This window comes from Polypterus senegalus, chromosome 5 (assembly GCF_016835505.1).
Source record: "Polypterus senegalus isolate Bchr_013 chromosome 5, ASM1683550v1, whole genome shotgun sequence".
Classification (NCBI taxonomy): domain Eukaryota; kingdom Metazoa; phylum Chordata; class Cladistia; order Polypteriformes; family Polypteridae; genus Polypterus; species Polypterus senegalus.
This window is the reverse complement of record NC_053158.1, coordinates 943,454-968,549: the sequence shown is the minus strand read 5'-3', so window position 1 is coordinate 968,549 and position 25,096 is coordinate 943,454. Positions and strand designations below refer to the sequence as shown.

The 25,096-nt window shown below is 42.5% G+C and overlaps 1 protein-coding gene across 4 annotated transcripts in view; it reads left to right on the top strand.

The window, feature by feature from the left end:
* Positions 1–12,573: 12,573 nt before the first annotated feature.
* mllt10 (MLLT10 histone lysine methyltransferase DOT1L cofactor) overlaps positions 12,574–25,096 on the top strand; it is a 182,176-nt gene continuing 169,653 nt past the window's right edge. Inside the window, exon 1 of one of the 4 annotated variants that reach the window (XM_039754252.1) lies at positions 12,574–12,856. In XM_039754252.1, coding sequence (XP_039610186.1) covers positions 12,833–12,856 — 24 coding nt within the window. In that variant the 5' untranslated portion in view covers positions 12,574–12,832. The remainder of the gene's footprint in view (positions 12,857–25,096) is intronic. The other 3 variants (XM_039754251.1, XM_039754253.1, XM_039754254.1) reach the window with 3 other exon arrangements.

The window sequence follows — 25,096 nt, the reverse complement described above, 5'->3', positions numbered from 1 at the left end:
TTGGCTGTTGAGGACTCCGCCTCTCTGCTTTCTCTGACTCCCACCTTTATAGGCCCTGCAATGGGAGGGCGGGGCCGATGAAGCCCTTTGGGGGTGTGGCTAAGCCTCTTCTCCTGGTGACTGCTCAGAGCTTTGGAGAAAACAGGAGAGACCGTTAGTGACAGCACCCCCTCCTGCCCCGGGGTGGTACTTGTCGACTTGGCAGAGCCGTCCAGATGATCCTGATGCACAGGTGTGTGACTTGGGGGGTACGGTGACAACGTTGTTGACAAACTGCATTATAGCACAAGTATGAAGTTACCATTGCGCTGTTTCTTGAGTTACCGTTTTCTGCCATCAATTGCAGAGAGGGCCAGGACTCCATGTTATGCCAAGGTCAGAGAGGCTGTCAGGGAGAATCTGATTTTTGAATGTTGTCCAAGATGGAGGAGAGACCTTGAAGGATGAGAACAGGTGACATGTTGATGGCTCTAGCCCAGTGTAACGTATCGACCACATGTATGGCCCCTCTTGAAGTCTGACTGACTCTTCTCAGCACAATTTGAATCACTTCAGATAACAGACTCCCTCACGACGTCCATTTTCCTGTTGTGTCACAAGTCCTGGCCAGTCATGCTACATTTTATTCAGGTGGGACAAACAAACCACCTGTCTCAGGCGCCCCCTCCTACTGTCTGTTCCTACTCTTCCTCCTCCTCATAGATTTGACTGGCCATCTCCTCCTATGTGACCCTGGTTGGTGCCCCCCTAACTGCTTGGCCGAACCCCCAACTGTTTGATTTTGTCATATCCTGTTCCAGAGTGGTATGGGTGAGTGACTGAAGGTGTCACACTACACAAATGTCCTCAGATCCCTAAGGTTATATACCCTGTACAGTAAATGAATTCTCCATCCAAAAATCATCTCATCGAACAGGGGCTTAAGACCCCAAACGACAAAGGAACTAAACACATTAGGGCCCTTGGAAGAGCGTAAATGCCTGTCACCTCGTGGCACTTCATTTGCTGTCCTGTATGGTTGTTTTCACTTTTTTAAGGAGTAGGCAGCTGGATTGTGACTCTTTGTGAAGGACAGAATGTGCCAATGTCAGATTCACCGTTGTGTCTGATGTTGAATTGACGTCCTTGTAAACACCAAAGTCCACCCCGTCAGCTGCTAAGCCACTCTGTCCCTCCCTAATTACACCAGGAGTTTCAAAGCCCCCCCCCCAGCCCCACACACTCCTAGTTACAGCTCCATATGTGGACCTTCCAGGTTTGCAGGCCCACCATTACCCTCAGTCAGAGTCACAGAACCAAACAGCCGCTCTGTCCATCATCAGAGTCCCCCTCCATTTGTACTGCTGCCCATCCTGAAGCACTGATAAGTGAAAGGTGTTTCCCAGGGTTTTCCAGACCCACCAGACTGACAGCCCCCTCGTGTCTGCTTGACCAGCTTCTCCATCAAGCAGCTCTTGGAATTCACCCTGGGGGTCTGACAGAACAATCGAGTGATGTCTTTGTCATTTGCCTTCACCCTTTCAGCTTTTTTCTGTGGATTATTGGCAGAGGGGTTGGGGGGTCTTGGGGCTGCCTCGGGACATGCTGATTAATTAGAAAGGTCCATCCATAAAGAGCTGCTTGTCATCTCCACATCCATCATCACAAATGGAGTCTAAAAACCAGAACAGCGAGAGGCTTCCTCCAGATGAGCGCCATCTACACTACTTAAGCCGTGAAGAAGTCAGACAAGTCCATTTGGAAGGAGCACAGCGCCACCTGCAGTTCAGGAGGGCACCACAGCCTTAGTCTGCTCGCAGGCAATCGAGCACATGTCACAAGGAGGTTGAGGAGGAAGCGTGAGGCGCCCCCCTGTGGCGTGTTTTAGCCAGGCTCCCTTCTCTGACGTGTCTTTCTGTTCCTTTTCTTTGTCTTTTCATTTATTCTGTTTTCATTGCGTTGTTACATGTTATCTTTAGAGCTATTTCGGTACTTCATCTTTAAACATCATTATGTGTTTGTGTGGGTGGAGGGTGGAGGCGGGACCAACCTGTCCATCACGGCTATGAGACCACCCCCAGCCTTTCAAGGCAGGCTGGGAAAGTGAGTTTCTCGCAGTTCATTTGCATTTCCTTCATAGTCTATTTGCTCAAGCTTCTCTCTCTCACTCTTAGATTCCCTACTTTTGGATTTCTTCAGGCTCTTGTCTTTGGATTTGCTTTTAGATTGAGTTTTTGGGACTCATTCGTTCACATTAATTTTTTATTTGCTCAGCAGATGCTATTATGGAGTATGCATAATGGAGTACACATCAGCCAGGGGGGCGGTTTTAGGACCAAGTAGGACAGCAGGACAGTGAAGAGCTCACAACAAGATGCAGGCAACTTACAATTCCTAGGTTGTGTCTGAGATTCTTGCTGCTGCATTTTGAACCCGTGCAGTCACCTGACCCCTCTTTGGGGTCCTTTGTTTTGTTTTTCGATGAGAGGTTTATAACAGATTGCCATTCCCCCCCTTTTTTTTGTGGAGATTTTTTCCTGCTTGCTTGTTCAAAATACTTCTCCGTTTGTTAAGCCTAGGCCGGGACTGAAGCCTGCCTGTTGAGTTTAGGGCTGGGCTGCCCGTGCAAAGGCTGACTCCAAGGTAAAGTTCCAGTCTGGCTCTTGGGTTTGAGGCCTGCAGACACTTCTTCATGGTGGAAGGCTTCACTACAACCTAAGGCAGCACCTTTAGTTCTGCTCTTCAGCCTGTGCACAGCACCCCCTAATGGCCGCTGCTGGTATTGAGGATGGCCTTTCAGGTCTTCATTACTTCTTGGCTGTCCTTTTGAATTTGAGCCACTTTGACTTATTACGTCTTCTAAAGGCGCAGCCATCACTGTTGAAAAGCCAGTATAGTACTGATGTGTTGTTTTCCTTTTTAATTAAGTTGTCGTCCACCTTGAAGTATTAGTCATTGTGATTGGCCAGTGCTGAGCTGGAACTTGGCCAATCACAGGGCTTCACTTTGAAGCTTACAGATTAGCCTGGTGGCGTCTTAGCAGTAGAGTAGGAGCTTCACTTGTTAAATGTAACTATATATAAAGTAAGTGGAATTGAATTGTTTGTCCTTACAGTATATTGCTTATGTGTTTCCGTTTGTAATTTGGATATATATATATAATATTTCAGCACAGGGTCCACGGCTCTTGAGGCTGATCACCCATTCCGCTGTGAGCACCCCCAGTCTAAGTGAGATGGCACAGGTGGTGAACCAGCTGAACGGCTGCAGGGATCTGTGGTATCCGGGGTGAACTTCTCCAGGCTGGTGGTAAGGCTGTCCACCTGGCATTGCAAGCAATCTTTGATTCCATTTGGGAGGTCGGGCATCATCCCAACTGACTGGAAAACGGGATTTGTCATCCCTATCTGGAAAGGGAAGGGGGATCGCCTGGATTGCCTCAACTACAGGGGGATACCACTGCTCTCGGTGCCGGGTAAGGTCCTTACTAGGGTCATCCTCAATAGGATCCGTGATCACTTGTTCACCTACCAGCAACCGGATCAGTCTGGTTTTACGCCTAAGAAGACTACCATCGACCACATCCTGGCACTGAGGGGTCTCATGGAGCACAAACGTGAATATCGGCAGAGTTTCTTTGCAGCCTTTGTCGATTTTCACAAAGCGACTCAGATGATCAAGCTGCGCTGTGGGACATCCTGACGTTTCGCGGGATCCCCTCAAGGTCGCTGGGTATAATGGCCGGCCTGTACACTGGGACTGGGAGTGCTGTGTACACTGGGACTGGGAGTGCTGTGTTTTTCTCAGTTGATTCTGGGGGTCTGTCAGCAGTGTCTTCTGCTTCTACTCTCTTCAATAATCACATGGACTGGGTGTTGGGCAGGGGCGTGGGGTCCTGCGGCTGGGGGGCATCTGTTGGTGAAGAGAGATTCACAGATCTTGACTTTGTTGACGATGCTGTGATCTTCGTGGAGTCAATGGAGGCTCTGATTGGGGGTCTCAAGAGTCTGAGTGAGGGGTCTGAGGGTCCGGACTTGCGAGGGTCCTGATAAAAACCAAAGAGCCAGGCCTTTAATGACCTCGTGGGCACATCAGCAGTGTGTCTGTCTGTGGAGAGAGTGTTGACCTCGTCATCAAGAGGTTTACTTACCTTGGCAATGACATTCATGTGACTCTGGTGACTCTTCCTATGAAGTCAGTAGACGGATTGGGAGAGTATGGGGGGTCATGAGGTCACTTTAGAGGGGTGTGTGGCGCTCCTGATATCTGCTAAAGGACGAGGGTCCAAGTCATTAGAGTCCTGATGCTTCCTGTCTTGCCATATGTTTGTGAGACATGGACGCTATCCAGTGACCCGAGACGAAGACTGGACTCCTTTGGTACTGCGTCTCTCCAGAAAATCCTTGGGTACCGTTGGTGTGACTTTGTGTTGCTCATGGAGCCCCGAATGAGGCACACGACCTGCATTGTGAGGGAGCGTCAGTTACGGCTCATAAGATCCTCATTGTTGGTGATCCGAGTGGCTGCGGCAGATAGAGGGTCATTTCCAGAGGGTAGGACTGGACCGCGTGTCTGCCTGGTGGGTTGCCAACCAGGATCCCGAGTTGTTTTGTCGTATGGTGGGTGCGGTGGCACACTGTACCAGTGCAGGCTCCCCGACTTGACTTGACTTGACAGTTTCTAAACTGTAGATGTTCTGAGGAAGCTAAAGCCTAGTTGAACAGACGCTATTTGGAGTTTCACATATATTGATTGTTATACAATTACAGTATTGCAGATTCCTTGTGTATAATATGTATAAATATATATATATATATTGTCAGGGATACCAGGGGCAACGACCCAGCCGGGACGCCGTGAGGGACCGGAAGAGGATCAAGGCCCACCCTGGATCACGTGGGGCCGCCTTCCTAGTTGCTCTGGGGCCACGGGTTGAGGGCATGGAAGCCCCACCCTGTAGGGGCCCGTGGTCACTGCCAGGAGGCGCTCCAATGCCTTGGGAACCTGTTACCTCCGCACTTCTGCCACACCAGGAAGTGCTGGGGGGAAGAATAAGGACGACACCTGGAGAGCTGCCGGAGAACAGCCAGCACTTCCGCCACGTTGGGGCGTGGCCAATGGGGAGTGTCGGAAGCACCTGGAGCTCGTCTGGGAGAGGATAAACGGGCCGCTCCCTTCATTCGAGGCTAGAGTCGGGTGGAAGTAGGACGAGGCAAGAGAGAGGTGTGGAGGCGGCCCAAAAGAAGGCATTTGTGGCCAGGACTGAGATTATTGGGGTTTGTGCACGGGACTGGGTCTGAGTGACCATTATTATATTTGTAAATAGTTGTAAATAAAACGTGTGGTGGTATCATGTCCGCCTGTCTGTGTCCGGTCGGCTCCACAATATATATACAGTAATCCTCGCTATATCACGCTTTGACTTTCGGGTTTTGCTCTATCGTGGATTTTATATGTAAGCATAACTATACTGTATAACGCGGATTTTTCGCGGGTTCTGCGGACAACGGGTCTTTTTACTATCTGTACACGCTTCCTCAGTTGGTTTGCCCAGTTGATTTCATACAAGGGACGCTATTGGCGATGACTGAGAAGCTAACCAATCAGAGCACGCAGTTAAGTTCCTGAGTGCTGAATTCAGTGTTAACCAGGAAGTCTCGTCTCGCTCATTCAGCATCAACGTGTTTCGCTGTGTAAAGAGTTGTGCTCTTTGTGTTTATCTTTGTGCGTAGTCAAGCCCTTCATTATGGCTCCAAAACGATCTGCTCCTGCTTCAGGAGCCGTGCTAAGCAAAACGGAAGATGTTAATGATTGCTGAAAAGGTAAACATTTTGGATTTGTTGAAGGCTGCGATTCTTTTATTTAAAAAGTAGGAAAGGAATATAAAATCTACGGCCGCAGTGTCCTTTTAACCAGGGTGCAAAACGAGTTGTAAGTGGACGTAATAAGGCAGTAGTCTGGATGGAATCTGCTTTAGGGATTTGGATTGAAGTCTGCCAGAAGAAGAAGAACGCCAGTGCTACACAATCGCCTTTGGAAGAGCTGTAAAGCTGTCCTTTGTTGTGCAGTAAAATTAAACTCATTGTTATCGGACAAGTCATCGTGCCATTGTTGGTGAGTAACCATAATTAATTTTCTACTTACATGTACGTGCTTTAGTGTCACTGTACACGCATTTACTGTATACTATTTTTCTTGCATTGTACGTATTTATTGCTGGTGGCCTGTTTATCATAATGGCTGTAACATATGTGATACTGGAGACACTTGATATCTTTAAAATTAATATTTAGGTTTTACTGTATATAAACAGTGTGTTTATATACATAATTTCAATGAATCTTACCTAATTTCTAAGAGAATACAAAGGGATTATGCTGTATAACTCTGGGAATATTTATAAACAGTGTGGGAGAGTTTATAAGGGCTTAAAATATATAAAATAGCCAGACAAACATATGGTTTCTACTTGGATTTTCACCTATCGCGGTGGGTCTGGAACGCAACCCCGCGATCGTATGTATGCATGTATGCATGCCAGCCAGCGAGTGGATAAATAAAGTACCCTGTTAATAACTACAACTTGAAACTCTGCTAGCTAATTTAGGTTTGTTATTTTATTTAAATTTAAATGAATAAATAGGTTTTGGACATCTTCATCCATCTCTGACCGGATGTGTGTAGTGGCTGTAATTAAATTCTGTCCCTACAATCACACAGGAAATGGTAGAGGAGAGCGATTCACCTTCTGGGAAGCAGGGGGCGCTGTGAAGGTTTAAGCTTTGGGTGGGCTGATGAGAGTTTACTGGAGATGAAGCCGTCTCGGCTCTTTTGAAATTGGGAAAGGCTTCTAAAATCCTGGCTTCACTTTGTCATTCCAGGGTATCGAGTGATGCTGGACACATCAGACGTGAGACCCTTCAGCCCATCGGTCACTCGTTTATTCAGCCAACGCCTCATCCAGACACGTCTTAAGGTTTCAGCTCCAACTCCACGTCTCGGTAGTTCCTTCCAGATTCCCACAACTCTTTAAGTAAAGCAGTTCTTCCCGACTTTAGTCTTATCGACTCTTCCTCTTCATTTCTCGTGGTTTCCCCCAACATCCTTAACTTGGTAGAATTCTACTGGATCTTCTTTATCGACGCCTTTGAGGACTTTGAAGACCCGGATGAGGTCCCCTGCCACTGTCTCCTCCGCTCAGACTGAACAGGGTTAACTCTCCGAGACTGTCACAGTAGGACATGTCCTCAACTCCCACGATGCACCTGCTGGCTCTCTGCCGCTCTTCTGGCGCTGCTCTGTCTTTCTTGTAGTGTGATGACCAGAACTGCACTCGGCTCTCCTTACCAGTGTGTTGTATAATTAGAGCATAAACGTCCCTTGATTTAAATTCAGCAGTTTTTATGCCATAAACTAACATTTGTTTGCCTTTTTAGTCACTTCTGTACGTCGCTTAGCTGATGAGACCATTGTGTCCACATAAACTCCTAAGCCTTTCTCAGAGGGCACCTCCTGCAGCTCAGCATCTCCCATCTTGTATTTATTACTGACGTTCCTTTTGCCCTTTCTCTTCATTGAATTCAGTTTTCCAAATGTTTGGCAGCTTCTGAAGTTTGTCCAAGTCGTTCTGAAATTTCTGTTGCCTCCCCCATGTCAGCCATTCCTCCCATTTTAGTGTCATCTGCAAATTTCACAAGTTTACTAACAGAAATGACCGCAAGAAATGAAGGGTCCGAGGACAGACCCCTGAGGGGCTCCACCGATGAGCCCAATTCTCCTCTTCTCTGTATTCGTTGTCTCCTGCCGGTTAACTCGCTTGAGCCTGTGATGCCATCAGCTTCTTATCTTGGAATTCATCTTCAGTGTCCTGCGGAGTCGAAGGCTTTTAAAGATGGAACTCCAGTCTGTTGTGGGCTTTGAGTTTGTCGACGAATACGGCGGCCTGTTGAAACAAAATCGAAAAGACTCTCCATCATAAAGCAAACTGCAAGGCTATTATAGTTTTGCCTTTTCATATTAGTTTTCATCCATTTATTGTCCAACCTGCTATATCCTAACTACAGGGTCACGGGGGTCTGCTGGAGCCAACACAGGGCACAAGGCAGGAATCAAACCCCGGACAGGGCGCCAGCCCACCGCAGTGATATTAGTCTTTATTTCTATATTTTTTCTGACCTTACTTGTAGAGAATAGCCAAGTAAAACGAGGCCTTTGATTGGCTAACTAGAAAGATCACAACACGCAGGCCTTTGAGGAAACTCAGGCCTCTTCTTCAGTGACCTTACTTGGAAATTCAGTTTAGTTTTAGTTTTCCTTCATCGTGTATTTTAGTTTTAGTTTTTCACAAAGACATTTCTGTTTTATTTTTATATCTATTAGTTTTAGTTATTATGGCATGGAGCTCCTATGGAGTTTAGTTTTGTGTCACAATCAGACTGAACTGTACACTTAACAGATTTGGATACGAGTTTAATGTTGGTGGACGTTTACTCCGCTGTTTTTGTCTGATAACAACAAGCATAATTAAAACTAGATACTGAATATGAACAATTTTACACAATTTTATCATTTTTAAATATTTTCTCATGAAAGTCACAGGGGCTTAAGAAGAACAGGACTCTTCGACTTGAATGAGTGTGCAGACCCCACTTGAGGGAAACAAAGAGCAACAAGCATGTCGAGTGAAGGTTAGGGGTGAGACTTGAATAGCCCACCATACAGGTCAGAGGAGTACAGACAGGAGAGACGGCGGCTGACATTAACAACAACATACACGACATCATCTAAACCTGTCTAGGGGGCTGGGTGGTCTCATGGTCTGGACCCCCTGCAGATTTTATTTTCTCTCCAGCCGTCTGGAGTTTATTTTTCTGTTTTTTCTCTCCTCCCTGGCCTTCAGACCTTACTTTTATTCTATGTTAATGAGTTTTGTCTTATTTTTCTTATTTATTATATTTTGTCTTTTGTTTCTCTTTTCTTCATCATGTAAAGCACTTTAAGCTCCATAATTTCTATGAAATTGTGAGACAGAAATAAATGTTGTTGTTGTTGTTTATCCAGAGTAGGATTGCAGGAAACCTGGAGCCCCCCGCAGCGGCTTTGGATGTAAGGCAGGAATACTCCCTGGTATGCAATATGGATGATAAGGCTGATGTTAGGAACAAAAAGAATACGATATTTCAACTAGAGAGAGAAAACATTTAAAAAAGGAGAGAAATATTTTAAAATTCTGCTAACGGATTACTTTCACAATATCAGGTATTTTGACTTGTGAATATGAACTAAAAAAGGTAAATAAATGGAATAAATACAAAAACCCATTAGTAGGTTTAGTTTTTCATCACTTGGCAGACTCTCTACCTTTGTTTGTGTCGCTTTGTTGTCAAACGATGTTTTTAAAGCAAGTGATTGGTCAGCCGCAATGTGCTGGTCTCGTATGATGGCCGTCAGTCTCTCGATTGGCGCCGCTCAATTTTCAGAAACCAGAAGAGTGGTCTCTCCCCGTGACTTTCTCGTATACTCAGATATGGCGATGGATATTTGAGGAGTAAACCGCAAGACAAGGATTATATCTTTATATTACGTACATTAAGGAACAACAAATCAAATGAATAATATACAGAACAAGTTTTATAAAAGTAAAGAAATCAGACTCTGCAGCGGCATAGATGAAAAAAAAATAAATTAGTGAGTGTTCAGGTAAAGTACGACTTCCAGGTGATGGATTTGGCCCAAAAGTTAATAAAGATCTACAATTGTGCTGTAACAACCACATGCTGAATTTCATCCATCTATCCAGTTGCGTTTTTGACTTACCGTGTTTACACACACAGACAGACAGACACAACTCCAAAAAAACGGTATTTTTGGACTCTGGGAGGTCTATAACGTCAAGATTCATTGAAATATTGAGGTCAAATCTGTGCACGATTACTATACTTTGTATATGAGAAAGTAAAAATGATTTCTCCCGTGCGAAGTGGCAGGTGAATTGCTGTCAACAAAAAGCAGGCACCTGAGAAATAAACTGAAACGTTACTCACTCGTGATTATTCTGTCCATACGCTAAACGCTTTGTTGGGCAGCACATTCTCATTTCAGCCATTTGAATCTCATCTTCAGAGACAACAAGCGCAAAGAAAGGCGGCACGTAAATCGCTTTCTGTTTCACACGCTTTACGCACCCGCATTCAGCTCACTCTGTCACCACAAATGCTGTGTGAACACCCGCCGTCCGTCACCAGCCCCTTCATTCACTGGATGAAAACGTGCGGGCGGCTCGTGGTGGATGACTGGCTGATTTAGAGTGAAAACTCACAAGGGATAAAGACTAATGGCAGGCATATTCATTCAAAAACGAAAACTAAAAATATTTTAGTAAATCAGCGTTTCAAAACCTTTACGTATGTCCAACCCGAGTTTTCATAACAGTTTTAATCGCACCCCCCTAATGTTTTTTTCAAAAGGAGCCCACTAATACCAACTTGTTCTTTTTTAATTAATGATATATCATAGACGCACATTTTATTATACCTTTAATCGACATTTATCTAACTCTAGATTTATTTTTCTAGTATCAGAATGTAGTTTAAGTTCATTTGTTTTGGTTTCAAAAGATGTATTATTCACATTTTCGATTCTTGTTTTCTTTTTCTCACATCTTTGCATCCCCCTTTTTGTTACCCTGCTTACGTGAAAAATGCCCCTAAGGGGGCCCGCCCCACAGGTTGAGAACCACTGGAGTAAATTATTATTTTATTTCAGTTAGTCTTTCCAGCTGCTTTAACAGTTTCATTTAGTTTCAGTTTTTCATTTTGGTTTTGTTAATTATTTTATTTCAGTTTACAAAAATGTTTTTTAATAATAGTTTCAGTTTTGATTTTATTTTTCGTTAATTATAATAACCTTGGCACACTGCCTCCTATTTAGTCACTTACTTCATTCTAATGTACCGCTTGTTACAGCTTCTAGAATTCTGCATGGCGTAAAAGTCAAACAAGTCGGCCTGTAAGTAGCACATCCATTCTGTCTCCCTTCTTGTGAACTGAACTCACATTTGCAGTTTTCCAGTCCACAGGCGCTTCTCCTTTCTGAAGTGACAGCTCAGCTGTGCCTAATAGGACTTTACAGACAACCCCCTCAGGTCTGGGGGTTTCATTAGTCTTCAACATATGGGGGGCTTAAAACCCACCTGAGTCTTTGATTTTAAAATCTATGAACTCTGAGATAGATAGATAGATAGATATGATGAAAGGCACTATATAATAGATAGATAGATATGAAAGGCACTATATAACTGATAGATAGATATGATGAAAGGCACTATATGATAGATAGATGTGAAAGGCACTATATAACTGATAGATAGATAGATATGAAAGGCACGATAGATGGATATGATGAAAGGCACTATATAATAGATAGATAGATGAGGTTTACAGTTGTGAGTACAGCATACAGAGTTTATTCTTCTATTATTATCTATTTATTAATGGAGCCTTTACTATATTGCCATTGTGACATTCTTTTCAGTTAATAAAGTTACAGTATTATAATAATCATAACCTGCATGTTCTGTTTTTCCATACAGAGAACTGTCACCCTACTGTTGCCCACCCCTGTATATTATAAGTGCATATATTTTAAATATATCAATATGTAAAATTATTTTTCCATCTCTCTGGAAGTCTGGTTATTTAATATTGTTTTATCTAATATTGTTTTTATTGTTTTTGTATCCGTATACTGCTCCTGGATTATGTGAATTTCCCCTTGGGATTAATAAAGTATCTATCTATCTATCTATCTACTAGAAATTAAAGTGTGGACGCCTATCTGAGCACCAAGCCCTCGTGATTCACATTGTAATAATGATAATAATAATCTTTGCGTGTTTCCTCACAAAGTTGAATGCCATGGAGGTTGGTGACCTGGCTTTGTTCGATGTGCCCGCCCGCTGTGGTCATCCTGCAGTGAGTGGACTGGTGGCCACCCAGGGTCATTCCTGCCTTGGGTCCAAAGGTTGCTGCCATTGGCTCCATCTGCCCCACAGCTCTGCCCTGGATAAGTGGGTCAGGAAGATGGATTAAAATGAATTCCAAAGACCTTCAGCTCTGCTCTCTTTCGAGGGGTTTCTTGAGTGGTCATTATTAATATTAGCTACAAAAGCTGCGGATTCCAAAAAACTTCGAGAATAATAACAAATAAAAACTATACCAATTTTTGTGTCCAACTCGTACTGGACGCAGCTCAGTGTTCTTTATACCCAAATGACAGCATCAGTTCCCATCAGCCTAAGCTGCATGTCTGTCCGTGTGTCTTTGCGTGTTTTGTCCCCCGTTTGCAACACACACGCAAACTCAAAAACTGAAGGAGGTCACCCCGGACCGGAACAGGACAATGAAATGGATGGACGGTCCTTAGAGGTGCCCCTAACATGGCAGCGCCGGTCACTCCGTGGCGCCTCGAGAGTTGTGTACAGAATGGCGAACACACGCGGCTTAGGCAGCCGAATATCGAAGAGTCCAGCAGGCGGCGCTGCAGAAGCGCCAATCTCAGAGTCAGATGTCGATCCGGTGCCAAATTGCGCAGCGCCTTTTTTTATTGTTTAATAGGAGCGTCGCTCTCGCGGCATAATCACATCTCGTTCGAAAATGAATTGTCTTCATTGCGTTCCTGGTGCTGCTCTATTGGTCAGATCGTCGTAACGGATTGGAAGACCCCGGCAGTTTCCGTTAATGCGCTCCGCATCGCATCTCTCCTGAAAAATGTGGAGTTTTTCCTGCGTCACAGGTGTTCGTTTCCACCATGAGGTGTGCTGTTTGTGGGCCACAGCAGCCAGTCGGACAGCCCGATGATTCGCCTCTCATCGATTCAGGTTTGTTTGTCATTCTGTGGAAATGACATGTGCCGTGGTGCCTTGTTTGTGGGATATTAAGTTAGGAAACGCAGGGTAGAAAAAATCAAAAGCAGCTTTACCCGCAACTTTCTCATTTTAACGCCAAGCCAGGCTGTGGCGCAGAGTCCTCAAATCTGACATGTTGGTGTCCACCCGCTCTGTGACCCCAACTGAAAGCTATGTAAACGATTTCCCGAAAACAAAGTAAAAAATGTCAATCCTGGGAGTCAAGCCCGCTTAGAGTAGCAGGCAGGATTCGTTAAGTCGGAGAGGGCGGCCATTCGCTCTTCACTGGGCACAAAGCGGGGGGCGAAAACCAAAGCAATGAATTCAATGCAGCGATTAACGCGAAACACGCCTAAGCCCCCAGTTTAAGGGGTCGTCAGCGAGCGCCACCTCCACTCGCTGGTCATTCGAGCCCCCCGCACTGTCGTGACGGGCTGAGGTTTAAACCGACTGGGGTGTCCACAATAAGCCAACCGAAGTGTCGCTTCCTTCTGCTCGTTCAAACGATAATAATTAATCATTTATACACAATAAATCGGCCGCGTTGTCGGATTGTTTGTGTAATTAAAATGTGTGTAAGGATTCTCCTAAATGTTCGTTATTTCATTTATTTTTATAAAATCAATCGGAAATAGAAGGGAAAACCTTATTTATTTATTTATTTATTTATTTATCTAAACCCCCCGAGGTCTCCCAAAGCATTCGTAGCCTTTTCAGTTGACCTTTCCGATCTCTTCGCCCTCCTCCCCATTGCTTTGCTCTTTCTTTTATTGTTTGTCGACCCCTCTTACTATTCAGCCTCCTCCGATGCGCTCATCTCGAGTGGTCGTTCGCCTTTGTGCGTGGGGTGAACTACCGCACAATTTACAACAGAAAGGAAAAGTTTCCATTAATTGCGCAATTCCTATTGCAGTCCGTCAGTCTCTCCGATTTGTAGCCGCTAACGTCGCCGTTCCGTGTTACAAGGGGGGGCTTCTTCATGGGCGACACGTCCGGGGACTCACGAGATTCAGTAAAATTCGCCTAACCGACTCCATGACGTCCACAGTTCTGTCCGATGTATTCGTGAAGGCGAACAACAATCCATCTGTAACTCTAAAATCATGTGCATGCTACGCCATCTCCGAGTTCCAACCCGATTTGTTTTTATACCACCGAGTGTTAAAAAGCGATTACCTGTTAACAGGCGATTTATTATCGAGTTTAAATTATTTTTAAACAGATCAGCCCGTTCGATTTATGAATCCGTGGTATTATGATCAACTATTGATTAATCTCTACTTAAGGCAAATACATGTTTAAAGAGATACACACTCCCATTTTCTAAATCTGTTTTCATTTACGCTTTCGGAATCGCAGGTGAGGTGCTTTAAAACTGCGCTTACTTTACTAAACAGACCGATTTGACTTCAGTGCCATTAAGGACAATTGTGATCATTATAAAGAAAAATAGTTTAGCGACGATAGAGTGATAGGAAAGGCATTGTAAAATAGACAGATGATAGATAGCGGATAGTGCTCTTCATATCTATAGTGCCTTTCGTATCTATCTGCTTGCATTAGTATTATATCTATCTATCTATCTATCTATCTATCCTGCTAGATGGCTACATTTTTAAAATTTCGTTTCTTTAATAGCACTTCTGTGGTTCGTTTCAGAGCTTCCCAGTGTGGAAAGGCTTCTTTGCTTACTGATTTCGATTTTTTTTTAAGCGGTAAAATGGTCCCTAATATGTGGACAAAATAGAAATCTTTAATGTCAAGTAGACGACCTAGCAGGACACAACAGATCTTGTCCTTTGAAAATCAGACACTCGTCAGAATTTTACACATCTGTTATTATTTATCCATCCATCAGTCCATTTTTTAACCTTCTTATCCAGAACAGGGTCGCGGGCCAGCTGGAGCCCATCACGGGGTGCGACAGTCATCTGTTGACGGTTACGTACAGAGCCTGTTGCGAATCTAAATACATTTTTTTTTACTTTTTTTTTTTGTTTTTTTACGTTGATGGGTCTTTTGGGGTCCATAAAAATGGTTCCCCTACGGCATCGCTCCGCATAACCACCTTTGTACCTTTATTTGTACGATCGATCTATCGGTCTGTCTATATGTCGTGTCCTGTTTATCTATGATCGATAGATATGAAAACCACTCTATTAATGAATCTACCAATTATATACTTTTTCTATGTATGTGTAAATAGTTAATGCAGAGCCTATCTATCTATCTATCTATCTATCATATAGTATTTTTATTATCTATCTATCAATGGGGTGGGCGTCTTGTTTGGGTGAATTTGGGGGACTATATGGTCCTTGTCAACTTTATTTTAGGTCAAGCTGAATTTGAGCGTATAGATAATCCACAAAAATAATATAATAGTAAGCCGATTTTTTTTTTTTTTTTTAAAAGCTGTGTAAAAACAGAATCTTATTGGATTGTAATCATTTATGAATCTACAAAGAATACTGGCAATTTGGGGCTGATATGGCGTTTGAATGACTTGCCATGTGAACGTGGTGGTGGTGACTTACAATTTGTGTGGTTTTTTTTTCTCCCTCTCCCTGCTTGCTTGATCAGGGTGCTTGTAAAGACAGACGTCATTCTCTTTGGACATTTTTCAATTATTCCTAATTTGTGGTATGAAAGACGACTTTTTGAGTTTTCTGCCATATGGTTATATTATTGATTATTATTGAGACAATAATTAAAACAATTGTGTGATGTTTAAATTGTTTTAATTATTGTCTCAATAATAGTTGTCTTAAAATTAAAAATCTATTTTACATCTATTATATAGGACCTTAGCTATTTATTAATCTACTTACTAATCAGGGAGTCCGAGAGTCCGAATTTTTCCGTGCACGCGATAATAAAGACCCCATAAACGTATTAAATGCGTTTCGGCGTATCATCTCAGTGTGAAGTTCACAATCAAACACGTAATCGGAGGAAGAGGACCAAGTGAGGCTGAAGCAGGTGTAGAAGTCAGGTCACGCTTATGTTTTACCTTCATTTAAACTGATGCGGCCGGCGCGAGCAATGGCCAGACCTAATTCTGCCGTTCCACCTTAAGTCCATCTCAGTGCCGTCGCACATTCCCTTTAAGAGGCGCGACCATTCCGGGTTGTTCAAAGGGGGGCGCTAGCTCCCCGTTTGTTGCATTTTAAGTATTCATTTGCAAAATACGAAGAAGTCCTTAACTAAAGTCAGAGCCTGAAGGAGTTGTTCCGTGGAGCGATGTATTCGTTTGGCTCGTCACCTTCTGTATTAAAGAAAATGCTGTTATAAGGAAACGGACTATCGCGTTGTCATTTGCATATTCGCTAAAACTGTCCGTTTTGTGTGTGTGTGTGTGTGTTTTATTACTGAAATTGCTTCCACCTAGATTTGTGGATTAAAATCGTTTTTACCTTATGCATTTCTTTTTAACACCTCTTTATTAGTATTGTTATTTTATTTTATTACTAGTTTGTTGATCCGTTTTGAAATGTGTTAATGATTCACCCCCTCATAAGCTGCACATTAATCAAATACAGTAACATTCACTCGGCGGCCCTAGCAGTTCATGAAATTCTAAAAATATAAGCTGATGCGTGCCGAGGATTCCCGGACTTTTCGAGGGTCTCCGGTAACTTCAATATGAAGAAGAATAAAAAGAGAGAGCGCGCGCCAACGTCACGGTAACAACAAACCGGACCTGGAAGTGAAAACGCAAACAGCGCGACTGTGCGATTTGATCCAAGATTATTTTTCGTTAAAAATACCAAAGAGGAAAAATCCTCCAACGGTTAGTGAATTGCGAATAAAGCCGAGGCTTCTCCTGCGCCATCGATGAACTGGCGATTATTGATTTATTTGTTTGCTTCTTGCAATGCTCAGGGGAGACACACGCGCACACACAGAGACGGCCTCTCCGCGTCCTCTTAACGCGTTTATTTTACTACGATGTGATCGCGGCCGGGTGGGCGCGTGAATGGCCTTTGCAGGGTCGACTTTCGACTTCTCGTGGATTTTATTCAAAACCGCGCACCTTCCTTTGGAAAATCGGGACTTTGTAAAGGCTGAAAATAAGTGGATTTGTTCTTACAACTCATAAATATTATTTGAACTTTTTTGGCAGAAATAAACCGAATGATTACTTGAAGTTCTTTTGTACGCTAAATTCACACTTTTGATATGATTTGCTGTTTTTCAATAATTTATTATTTTTAACTAATTTAAATAATTGCATTCTCAGTGTTTTGCTCATTTTTCTGCAGCTCGTCGATGGCAGAAATGCAAGTCAAAGCCCCTTCATCTGTGCGAAGAGAGCAATTTAATGGACAAAAGCACCGACTGACTTGCGGCTCCCCTTCATCTTCCTGTTTCTTTTCATAAATGCTATTGTTAGACCGCCATTCCACGAGAAGAGGTTTCAAATTATGTCTAAAGTTTGACTTCAAATCAATGATTCAAAAAGCGCTTCTCCAGTTTGCGTGCTGCGCACTAAATACATAAACACTCCGTTTAAATGACAAGACACCAACGTCCTTCAACGACCTGCTGCACCAAATCCCCGCCACTGTTCGCCCATCTTCGCTCTCCCATTCCACGTTCCAAGGTGTGTTCTTGCAGTTGAGGTCTGCTCGGTGACTTTGCATTCCAAGGAAGGCCTGAGTGACACTTGTGTGACTGTCATTTGAAAGGCAAAGTCTGTGGCAAAATCGACACTTGGGATATTTATACACGCAAAAATTTGGCCGCGAAAACGTTTAAATTTGTAGATAGTAAATAGTGTTAGGCCACTTTAAACGAAATTACAATGTGTATTGCGAGCAATTGAAATCGAAGTAACCGTGAGATTCAGAAGTGACACCACGGAAGAGTCCGCATGACACAAGCAGCGGGACAGTATGGGGTCAGTCCGATTATGACTCAAGCAAGTCTAACTGCAGAGCGGGGGCCCTCCTGTAGGTGTTGTCTGCCTGATCCTAAATTACAATTTCAAATACGCCTGTGTGTGTGCGCGCGTGTTCATGTGAATGTGTGCGTGTGCGTGTTCATGTGAATGTGTGTGTGTGTGCGCGCGTGTTTGTGTTCGTGTGAGTGTCATCCCTAAAATATAACAAAAGAGTCCGAGAGGAGCCGCCTGCCCAGCCAAAGTCAGGAAGGAGAACTTGAGTAATGGCAGTCGATCACGCGCGATTCCCCCAACCCACCTAACCCCCAAGAACCCTAAATACATCGAATGACTGTAGTGATCGGCTACCAAGGACTCGTCTGCTTGATTCCTAATTTGTGAATCCAGTTCAGGGTGGGCGCAAGGCGTGAACCGATCCCGGACGGGACGCCAGTCCGTTCATTACCTGGTGTGACTGGCGGACTGAGACGCGGGGCTGCCGGACGCGCACCAGTCTGAGAAGTGAAGGAAGGACAGACTGCGTCCAGTTTGTAGTGATTTTTAACACAATGTCAGCTAGTTAGTTTAGTAAGTTAGCGTCCTTACCAAACTCGCTGCATTACCTCTGCCCACCCACTCTGCTGCCCCCACATTTCCCGTTCTTTAAATACAAAAGTGTCAGAGCGATGCCAAAGCAGAACTATTTATGGCTCCCTGGAAAAGGGTTGTCCACATGAAGGTCACAGAAGGAACCGTTATTTTTAAAGTCCACAACTAACTCAATGGACTGATATTAAAAGATTGGTGTAATCCCATAGGCGTCATGATTCTAAAAAGACCCCATCGCTGCACGCAGCCACACAGGCTGAGTTCGTTTTTTCTTCATCTCTTCTGTCTGTTTCAAAGCCCTAAACGAACTCACGTCCTTTATTAAACGGTTCTTTATAAAGCAATACGGAACCTCACCATTTAAGAGCTGCCACTGGTCTTCATTTTCAGGAGCGAATCTTCGACATCTGGATGCGCCTTTTCCGGGCCGAAGCTTTCCGAATCTTCACGGCATTGAGTTTTAGTTCACCAGACGCCGACCAGACCACCGCCGACTCTGTAATGGATTGTTTCTTCGTCAGCCTCCACGCAATCGCGAGTTTCGTCCCGCACAGAGGATTTCAATCTGCCCGCGTTATTTTACATTTATTTGAGGTCCCACTTTCTACTTGAAGGATGTGATATCAGCGCTTCACTTTCTCGATCCGAACCCCGAGGGGTCTCCTCGTGCTGAGACTTCCGCCCACCTGAAGCGGCGCCTCCAAACTGACAGCTCTGGGGGTCTCGAAAATTGATGCAGAAGATGACAGTCACACCAATCTGACAGAATGATCTCCTTAAAATATTATTATTATTATTATTATTATTTTCATAGATTGCAGGACGGTGGTGTCGAATTACATCCTGAAATAAAAAAAATAAAATAAAAAAGAAAGAGAGAAGGCAAATAACATCTTGTGTATTATTTACACTTTTTTCAGTTTTCATTTACTATTCCAACCATCAGAAACGTAAAACGTAGCTTAGGGCAACTTTATAGCTTAGTCAGGATGAAAGATCCAAACAGAGCATTCTCTATTTATATGCCTAACACGTTACTTTAATAACTAGGAATGAACGATCACAGATTTGTGAAACCCCAAAGCGACGCTGATTTCAAAAAGGACAATGACACGACTTTGCCAGCTCGCCTCCCCAAATCAAACGGTCATCCAGTGTGAGGAGCCACGGAACACCACCGCGTTACAACCTCAACTTCTAAATGTTTTATTTTATTTATTTATTTTTTATCAGAAGGTGGCTTATAAAATTTCAAAACACAACTCAGATTCAGTTGGAGTTCAGGCGGGTGAAGTCAATTCCTCAGGGTCAAACTGTGGCATTAGTGAGGTTTGAAGTTCACGGCATTAACAACCAGGGGGTATTGTCATAATACAATATTTATTTATTTAATATCGAGCTGCGTTCTGTCAAGGGGGTGAATTGATCATTCATTTGAAAATACTTAAAATTTTTACTCGGGAGTAGCCTACGTTTTTGTGATTTTTCAAATAATTGAGGAGTGGTGATTTAAAGTAATTTTTAACCTTATTGTTTTTCTTTCCTATACAATTATTCTATTACTGAATATAATACAGATAATTTAAAAATACAGTATACGGATATGTGCAGAATAGGAGGAGTACAGTAAAAGTAAAATGATTTCCAATTTTAAACATTACGTTAATAACCTTTTCTTTGTTTAAAATTGATGAATATGTATTCATATTTTTTGATGTCTTGATACTTTTCAGTCTTTGAACATAATTGATTGTTTAAAAATCTATCATTTATATAGCGCCTTTTATATCTATCTATCTATCTATCTATTTATCTATCTATCTATCTATCTTATCTATGTATCTATCATATAGCACTTTCAAATCTGTGCCTTTTATTTTCTATATATCTGCACAATCCCTGCTCTACTATCAGCACACACTTTGCACTTAAATCTGTGAGTCCTCTCACTTTGCAGTCCTCACTTTGCACTCTCAAACTCACTCACTCCTGCCTCTTCTTGCACACACACACACACACATATTGTATTCGATTGGTGTGTTAGTCTGTGCTGTAATTCTGTTTTCCTTCCCCAGTTTGTATTCATAAAGGCGCTATATACAATGGAGGCGGTCGTTTGTGACCACACCAAGTGATGCAGTTGTTTTTACTAAACAAGGTAGGAGTGCCATGGCTCAGGGCTGTGGGCACAGTCGTCCTTCACTTTATCATCCCAGGCAGATGCCACCTGTAAAAATGATGGTGCCACCTTTACCTTCTGTTTTTTATAGTCTGAACAGTAACAAAGTGGGGGCCAAACTTTCAGAAAGGAACAGGAAACGAGCCGTTGAAATGTGTGGCTGCCGCAGTTGCCGAGGAGCTGCGTTTCTGAGGCCTTGAAGCTTGTATTGTTATGGGGGCTCCTTCACCCCAAAATTAGTTTAGAATGAAACACCATTAATCTGGACATGTTTTTGTTTATGGCGGGCCTACGTGACGCGTTAATAACCTTTTAATTTAACCCATTATCTAAGTCTTATTTTATCTTGAATTACACTAAATTATTATTGTTGTTGTTGTTATTTTAAATAATAATTACTTCTCACGCAGTAGACCCCAAAATGATTTGAGCAATGTGCCCTGAGGTCTCTTGTGGACCCCCCATTAGTTTCGTCGCAGTTCTGTCCCCGGGGTGGAGAGAACAGGAGGTCGTGTCCCCGATTCTGGGCACTCGGCGAGGCCGCACGTGTTGAATGGCAGCGGTGGGGTGACGTGTGCCCATCGAGTGTGCCCCTCGGATCTGACAGTTTGTAGGCCCCCCTCCACCTAAAGTGCGCCATTTTATATTTTGTTTTTTTAGGTTCTGCTCGTTTTCCTGTTTTATTGACACTTTTTACAGGTTACGAATTGTGAATTTTACTGCGTGTGCGTTTGACGGTCTTCATTACAGAAGAAGGTAAAAACACGAAACAACCCTCCGAGTACTGACCGCCTTCGTTAAATGGCAATACGGAGAGCTTCCTGGACAGCAGACGTTTGTTGGTTCCTTAAAGGCGGTAAACTGATGGCAGCTGTGGCGGTTCTCATGAACATCTGCACGACGAATTCAGAGGCTTTGCTTTTTCATTTTTTAAGCTGCCATTTTGATCGGCGTCCATTTTAGTTTGACGCCTCTCTTCATTTTCTCCTTTCACGCTCTCCGACTGTTTGAATGAACTGTTCAATATTTACTGTCAATTGCAATAATCGCCGAAGTTTTGAGCTCTCTGGAGTTTTCATTGACGTCTCTTCGTTTGTCTTGTTTGTCGTTGGAGGCGCCCGAAGACAGTCGCCATTGTTTGTGGCCATCGGCGAGTCCATGTCGTCGTGTTGGGGACTTCAGCTCAAATGTCACGCGCACCCCGCCACCCGCTCGCGGCGAAGACACGACGAAGCAAACAAAGAACGATTTTTTTTATTTTTAATAAACACTTTGGTACTCCGTAACAATCATTACAAAACCCTTTACACTTAAAAGCTCTTATAAAGATAATTTCAGAAAAAAATAAAGACCAAAAAGTGGCATTATATATATATATATATATATATCATATATATATATATATATATATATATATATATATATATATATATATATATATATATATATATATATATATATATATATATATATATATATATCATACCTGATTGTACAAACTGCCTCACTGCTTACTAAATGTCTGTAGGCTCAAAGTCATTTTATGAAATTTATAATCAATAAATGCTCCTGCTTTTACTAAACCAACAAACATTTTAACTCATTCAAATTCTCTTCCGTTTTATTTTTCCCTTTCTTGATTTATAAGTTACCACTTGGCCCACCAAAAAAAGGCAATCCCAGTCTTATTCTTCTAATCCTGCGAATCAGATACTCCATAAATAAATAGACTCATTAAAATACAAATCCAAAACATGAAAAATAGAATTAAAGGCAGAAAACTGACAGAAAACAAAGAAAGAAAGAGTTCAGAGAGCCCGGGTCATTGTGTGTTGAGCATAGCCAGGGAAGGCGCTATACAAACCTTATCGTTTTGTTTCAGTTTTCAGAAATAAGACTGCGCTTATGACACTGTCTCTGTAAAATGCACTATATAAAAATAAAATATTAAAGGTATAATCATGAAAAATAAATTGAATGTAGCCATTAAATGCACTATGTGAGTATAGCTTCTTTGTAACCACAACCTCCTCATTTCAAATCAGTTTAGCTCAGTCATGAAAGGCACTTCTTAAACATTACCGTTTTCTTATAACGGTGTTTTACTGCAGTGTTCATATATAAGATTTTAATTATGGTGTTGTCTATATGAAATGCGCCGTATGAAAATGAAACGTTAAAATGCTTATAACTGACCCTGAAAAATAAATCGAGCTCAACAATAACATGCACATAGCTTATTTGATATAAAGCTGTGTTAGGTATTTAGGAACAAATGCGATGCAGCCTTTCTGAGTGGCACAATATAAAAAGAAAGAAAGAAAGAATCCCGTCGTGGATTCGCATGTGGAAAAGGCAGCAGGCGCTTGTGGACGCGACAGTGACTTCGAGGGCAGAAGGCGACAAGCGGGCTGACACCGGCGATGTTTATTCAGGAAATGTATGGCAGATCAGAAGTCATTGTAGGCTTTCGCCTTAACTAAACCTCATTCTGCTTTATGTGTTTAGGTTACTAAACGATAGCGGCCATGTAATCAGTTACAGTTGTTGTTTTGTGTCGAGTCGTTGTAAGATTTGCTCCGATTTAAAGGAGCGGAATTAATGCTGATCCAGCACAGTGGCCTTCACACACTTCTGGGATTAAACAAAAAAAAAAAAACGATGAGTGGGACACCTGATAAACTCTTCAGTAGGTTTCTATTTAAATTAGACGGTATGTTGGAAACGGAATAGTTAAAGGATTGTGAGAAAAATATGTATAATATATAATATAATATATTTGTATTATATACATATAGACCACAAGCCGCTCTCGTGCCACCAATCACAGCAGGGCTCGGACAACCCGTTGTGCCTCCTCGGACTTCTCGGACGTTTGATCGGCTGTGCTGACCGGCCGGATTTACGAGGGTACATTGATAATTAGTTGATTTAAGACAGTCTGCATTTTGTGAGTATTAAAATGATATAACACTTTGTGTTTATATAATAATTTATTCGATAAAAAAATGTGTGATACGTAATAAAAGTAATTGCTTATGGAGTATTTTTTCTTATTACTATATTTTAAAATCCGAGTCTTTTTCTTGTGGACCCCTATAATTAATTTGATTTTGATTCAAAGTAAATCAGCACCCGTGAAGCGTGAAACCACAAGCACTCGCGATCGCTTTGAAAATAAACCAAATCCGTCGTTTCTAAACCGAAGTGTTTGGCTCCGCGGCGGCTCCTCGTTACTCTTCGTCTTTCCAAACGCTCGATGACGGTGAAAGAATGAGCTCCAGGACGGTTAAAAGTTCAGCTCCATGGTCCCTTTTTAATTTCAATGGTATGCCTTTTATCGTTCTAATTTAAGCGCAGTCCATTCTTTAATCCTTACGTCACAAGATATAAAACAACAACTAACGTCTACAACAAGAAGTCGTTTTAAAAATGAAAAGTGAGAGCCGCCCGCTTCGGTTGGAGTTGGGACTCGAAAAAATGTGTCGCTTTTGTGCTTTGACAAAGGGAGGGCACGAAGATTTGAAAAGTGCCGTTCTATAAATATTCTGCGGGTTACTGGCATTCCTTGGAAATTAAACGCGTGCCCGGGTACCGCGCGACTCGCACAGGTGTCTGTGCCAATGAAAGCGCCTTGATGGCTCCGTGCCCGTTGCGAGTTTGTAAAGCGCACATTTTAAAAGGCGCCATGTGCAAAAAAATGTCGCTGTGTTTTTTGTTTATTTCGTATTTATCAAATTCATATTAAAAAAAAAACTGCAATGAACAGAAAAACTAAATCGCTGGACCAACATTCAAATTATGCAGAAATTCAAATTTTCTAAATTTTCTTTGGGTATCCCCAGCCCGCCCTAAGGTCTGCTGGCATTGCGGAGATCTCTTAATTGATGCCTGGTAATGGAAATAAAGCGAGGAGAACGAAACGAACCCACGATATGCCCTGCTTTTGTGCACATTTCGTGCTGAATTCTTCCTTTCTGATTTCAGAGTGGCCGGCTCTGTCCAGCGGTCCCCTTTATAGCGCATGTCGCGCAGTCTTGATGGCTCACTTGAGTCCCTAAAACCTCCCAGCTGCCTGCAATTCTATTCGTATTTGGTTTTTTGTCTTTTACTATTTTTTTCTTTCTGTTAATATTTTGTTTTTATTTATTTGTGAAGCAAATTGTGTTGTATTTAATGCATGAAAGGAGCTATATAAATAGGTGTTGTTTTTGTTGTTATTATTATTATTATCATTATTATCATTATGCACCTACAGCAGTATAATACCTACAGTATTTAATGCATGAAAGGAGCTATATAAATAGGTGTTATTATTAATGTTGTTGATGAATTTATTTATTTTTGATTCCCTTTGTTTCTTTCTTTATCTCCCACTATGAGCCTTAGCCGTTTATTTGAAGGCACCTCAATAAAGTGCTGCTTGTGTTCTGTTTTTTATCAAATGCAGGGTGAGGTTTATTGTTAATTATTGCAGGGCACTACCTATTCCAGTAGTATTATTATTATTATTATTATTATTAGCATCCATGTGATAGGC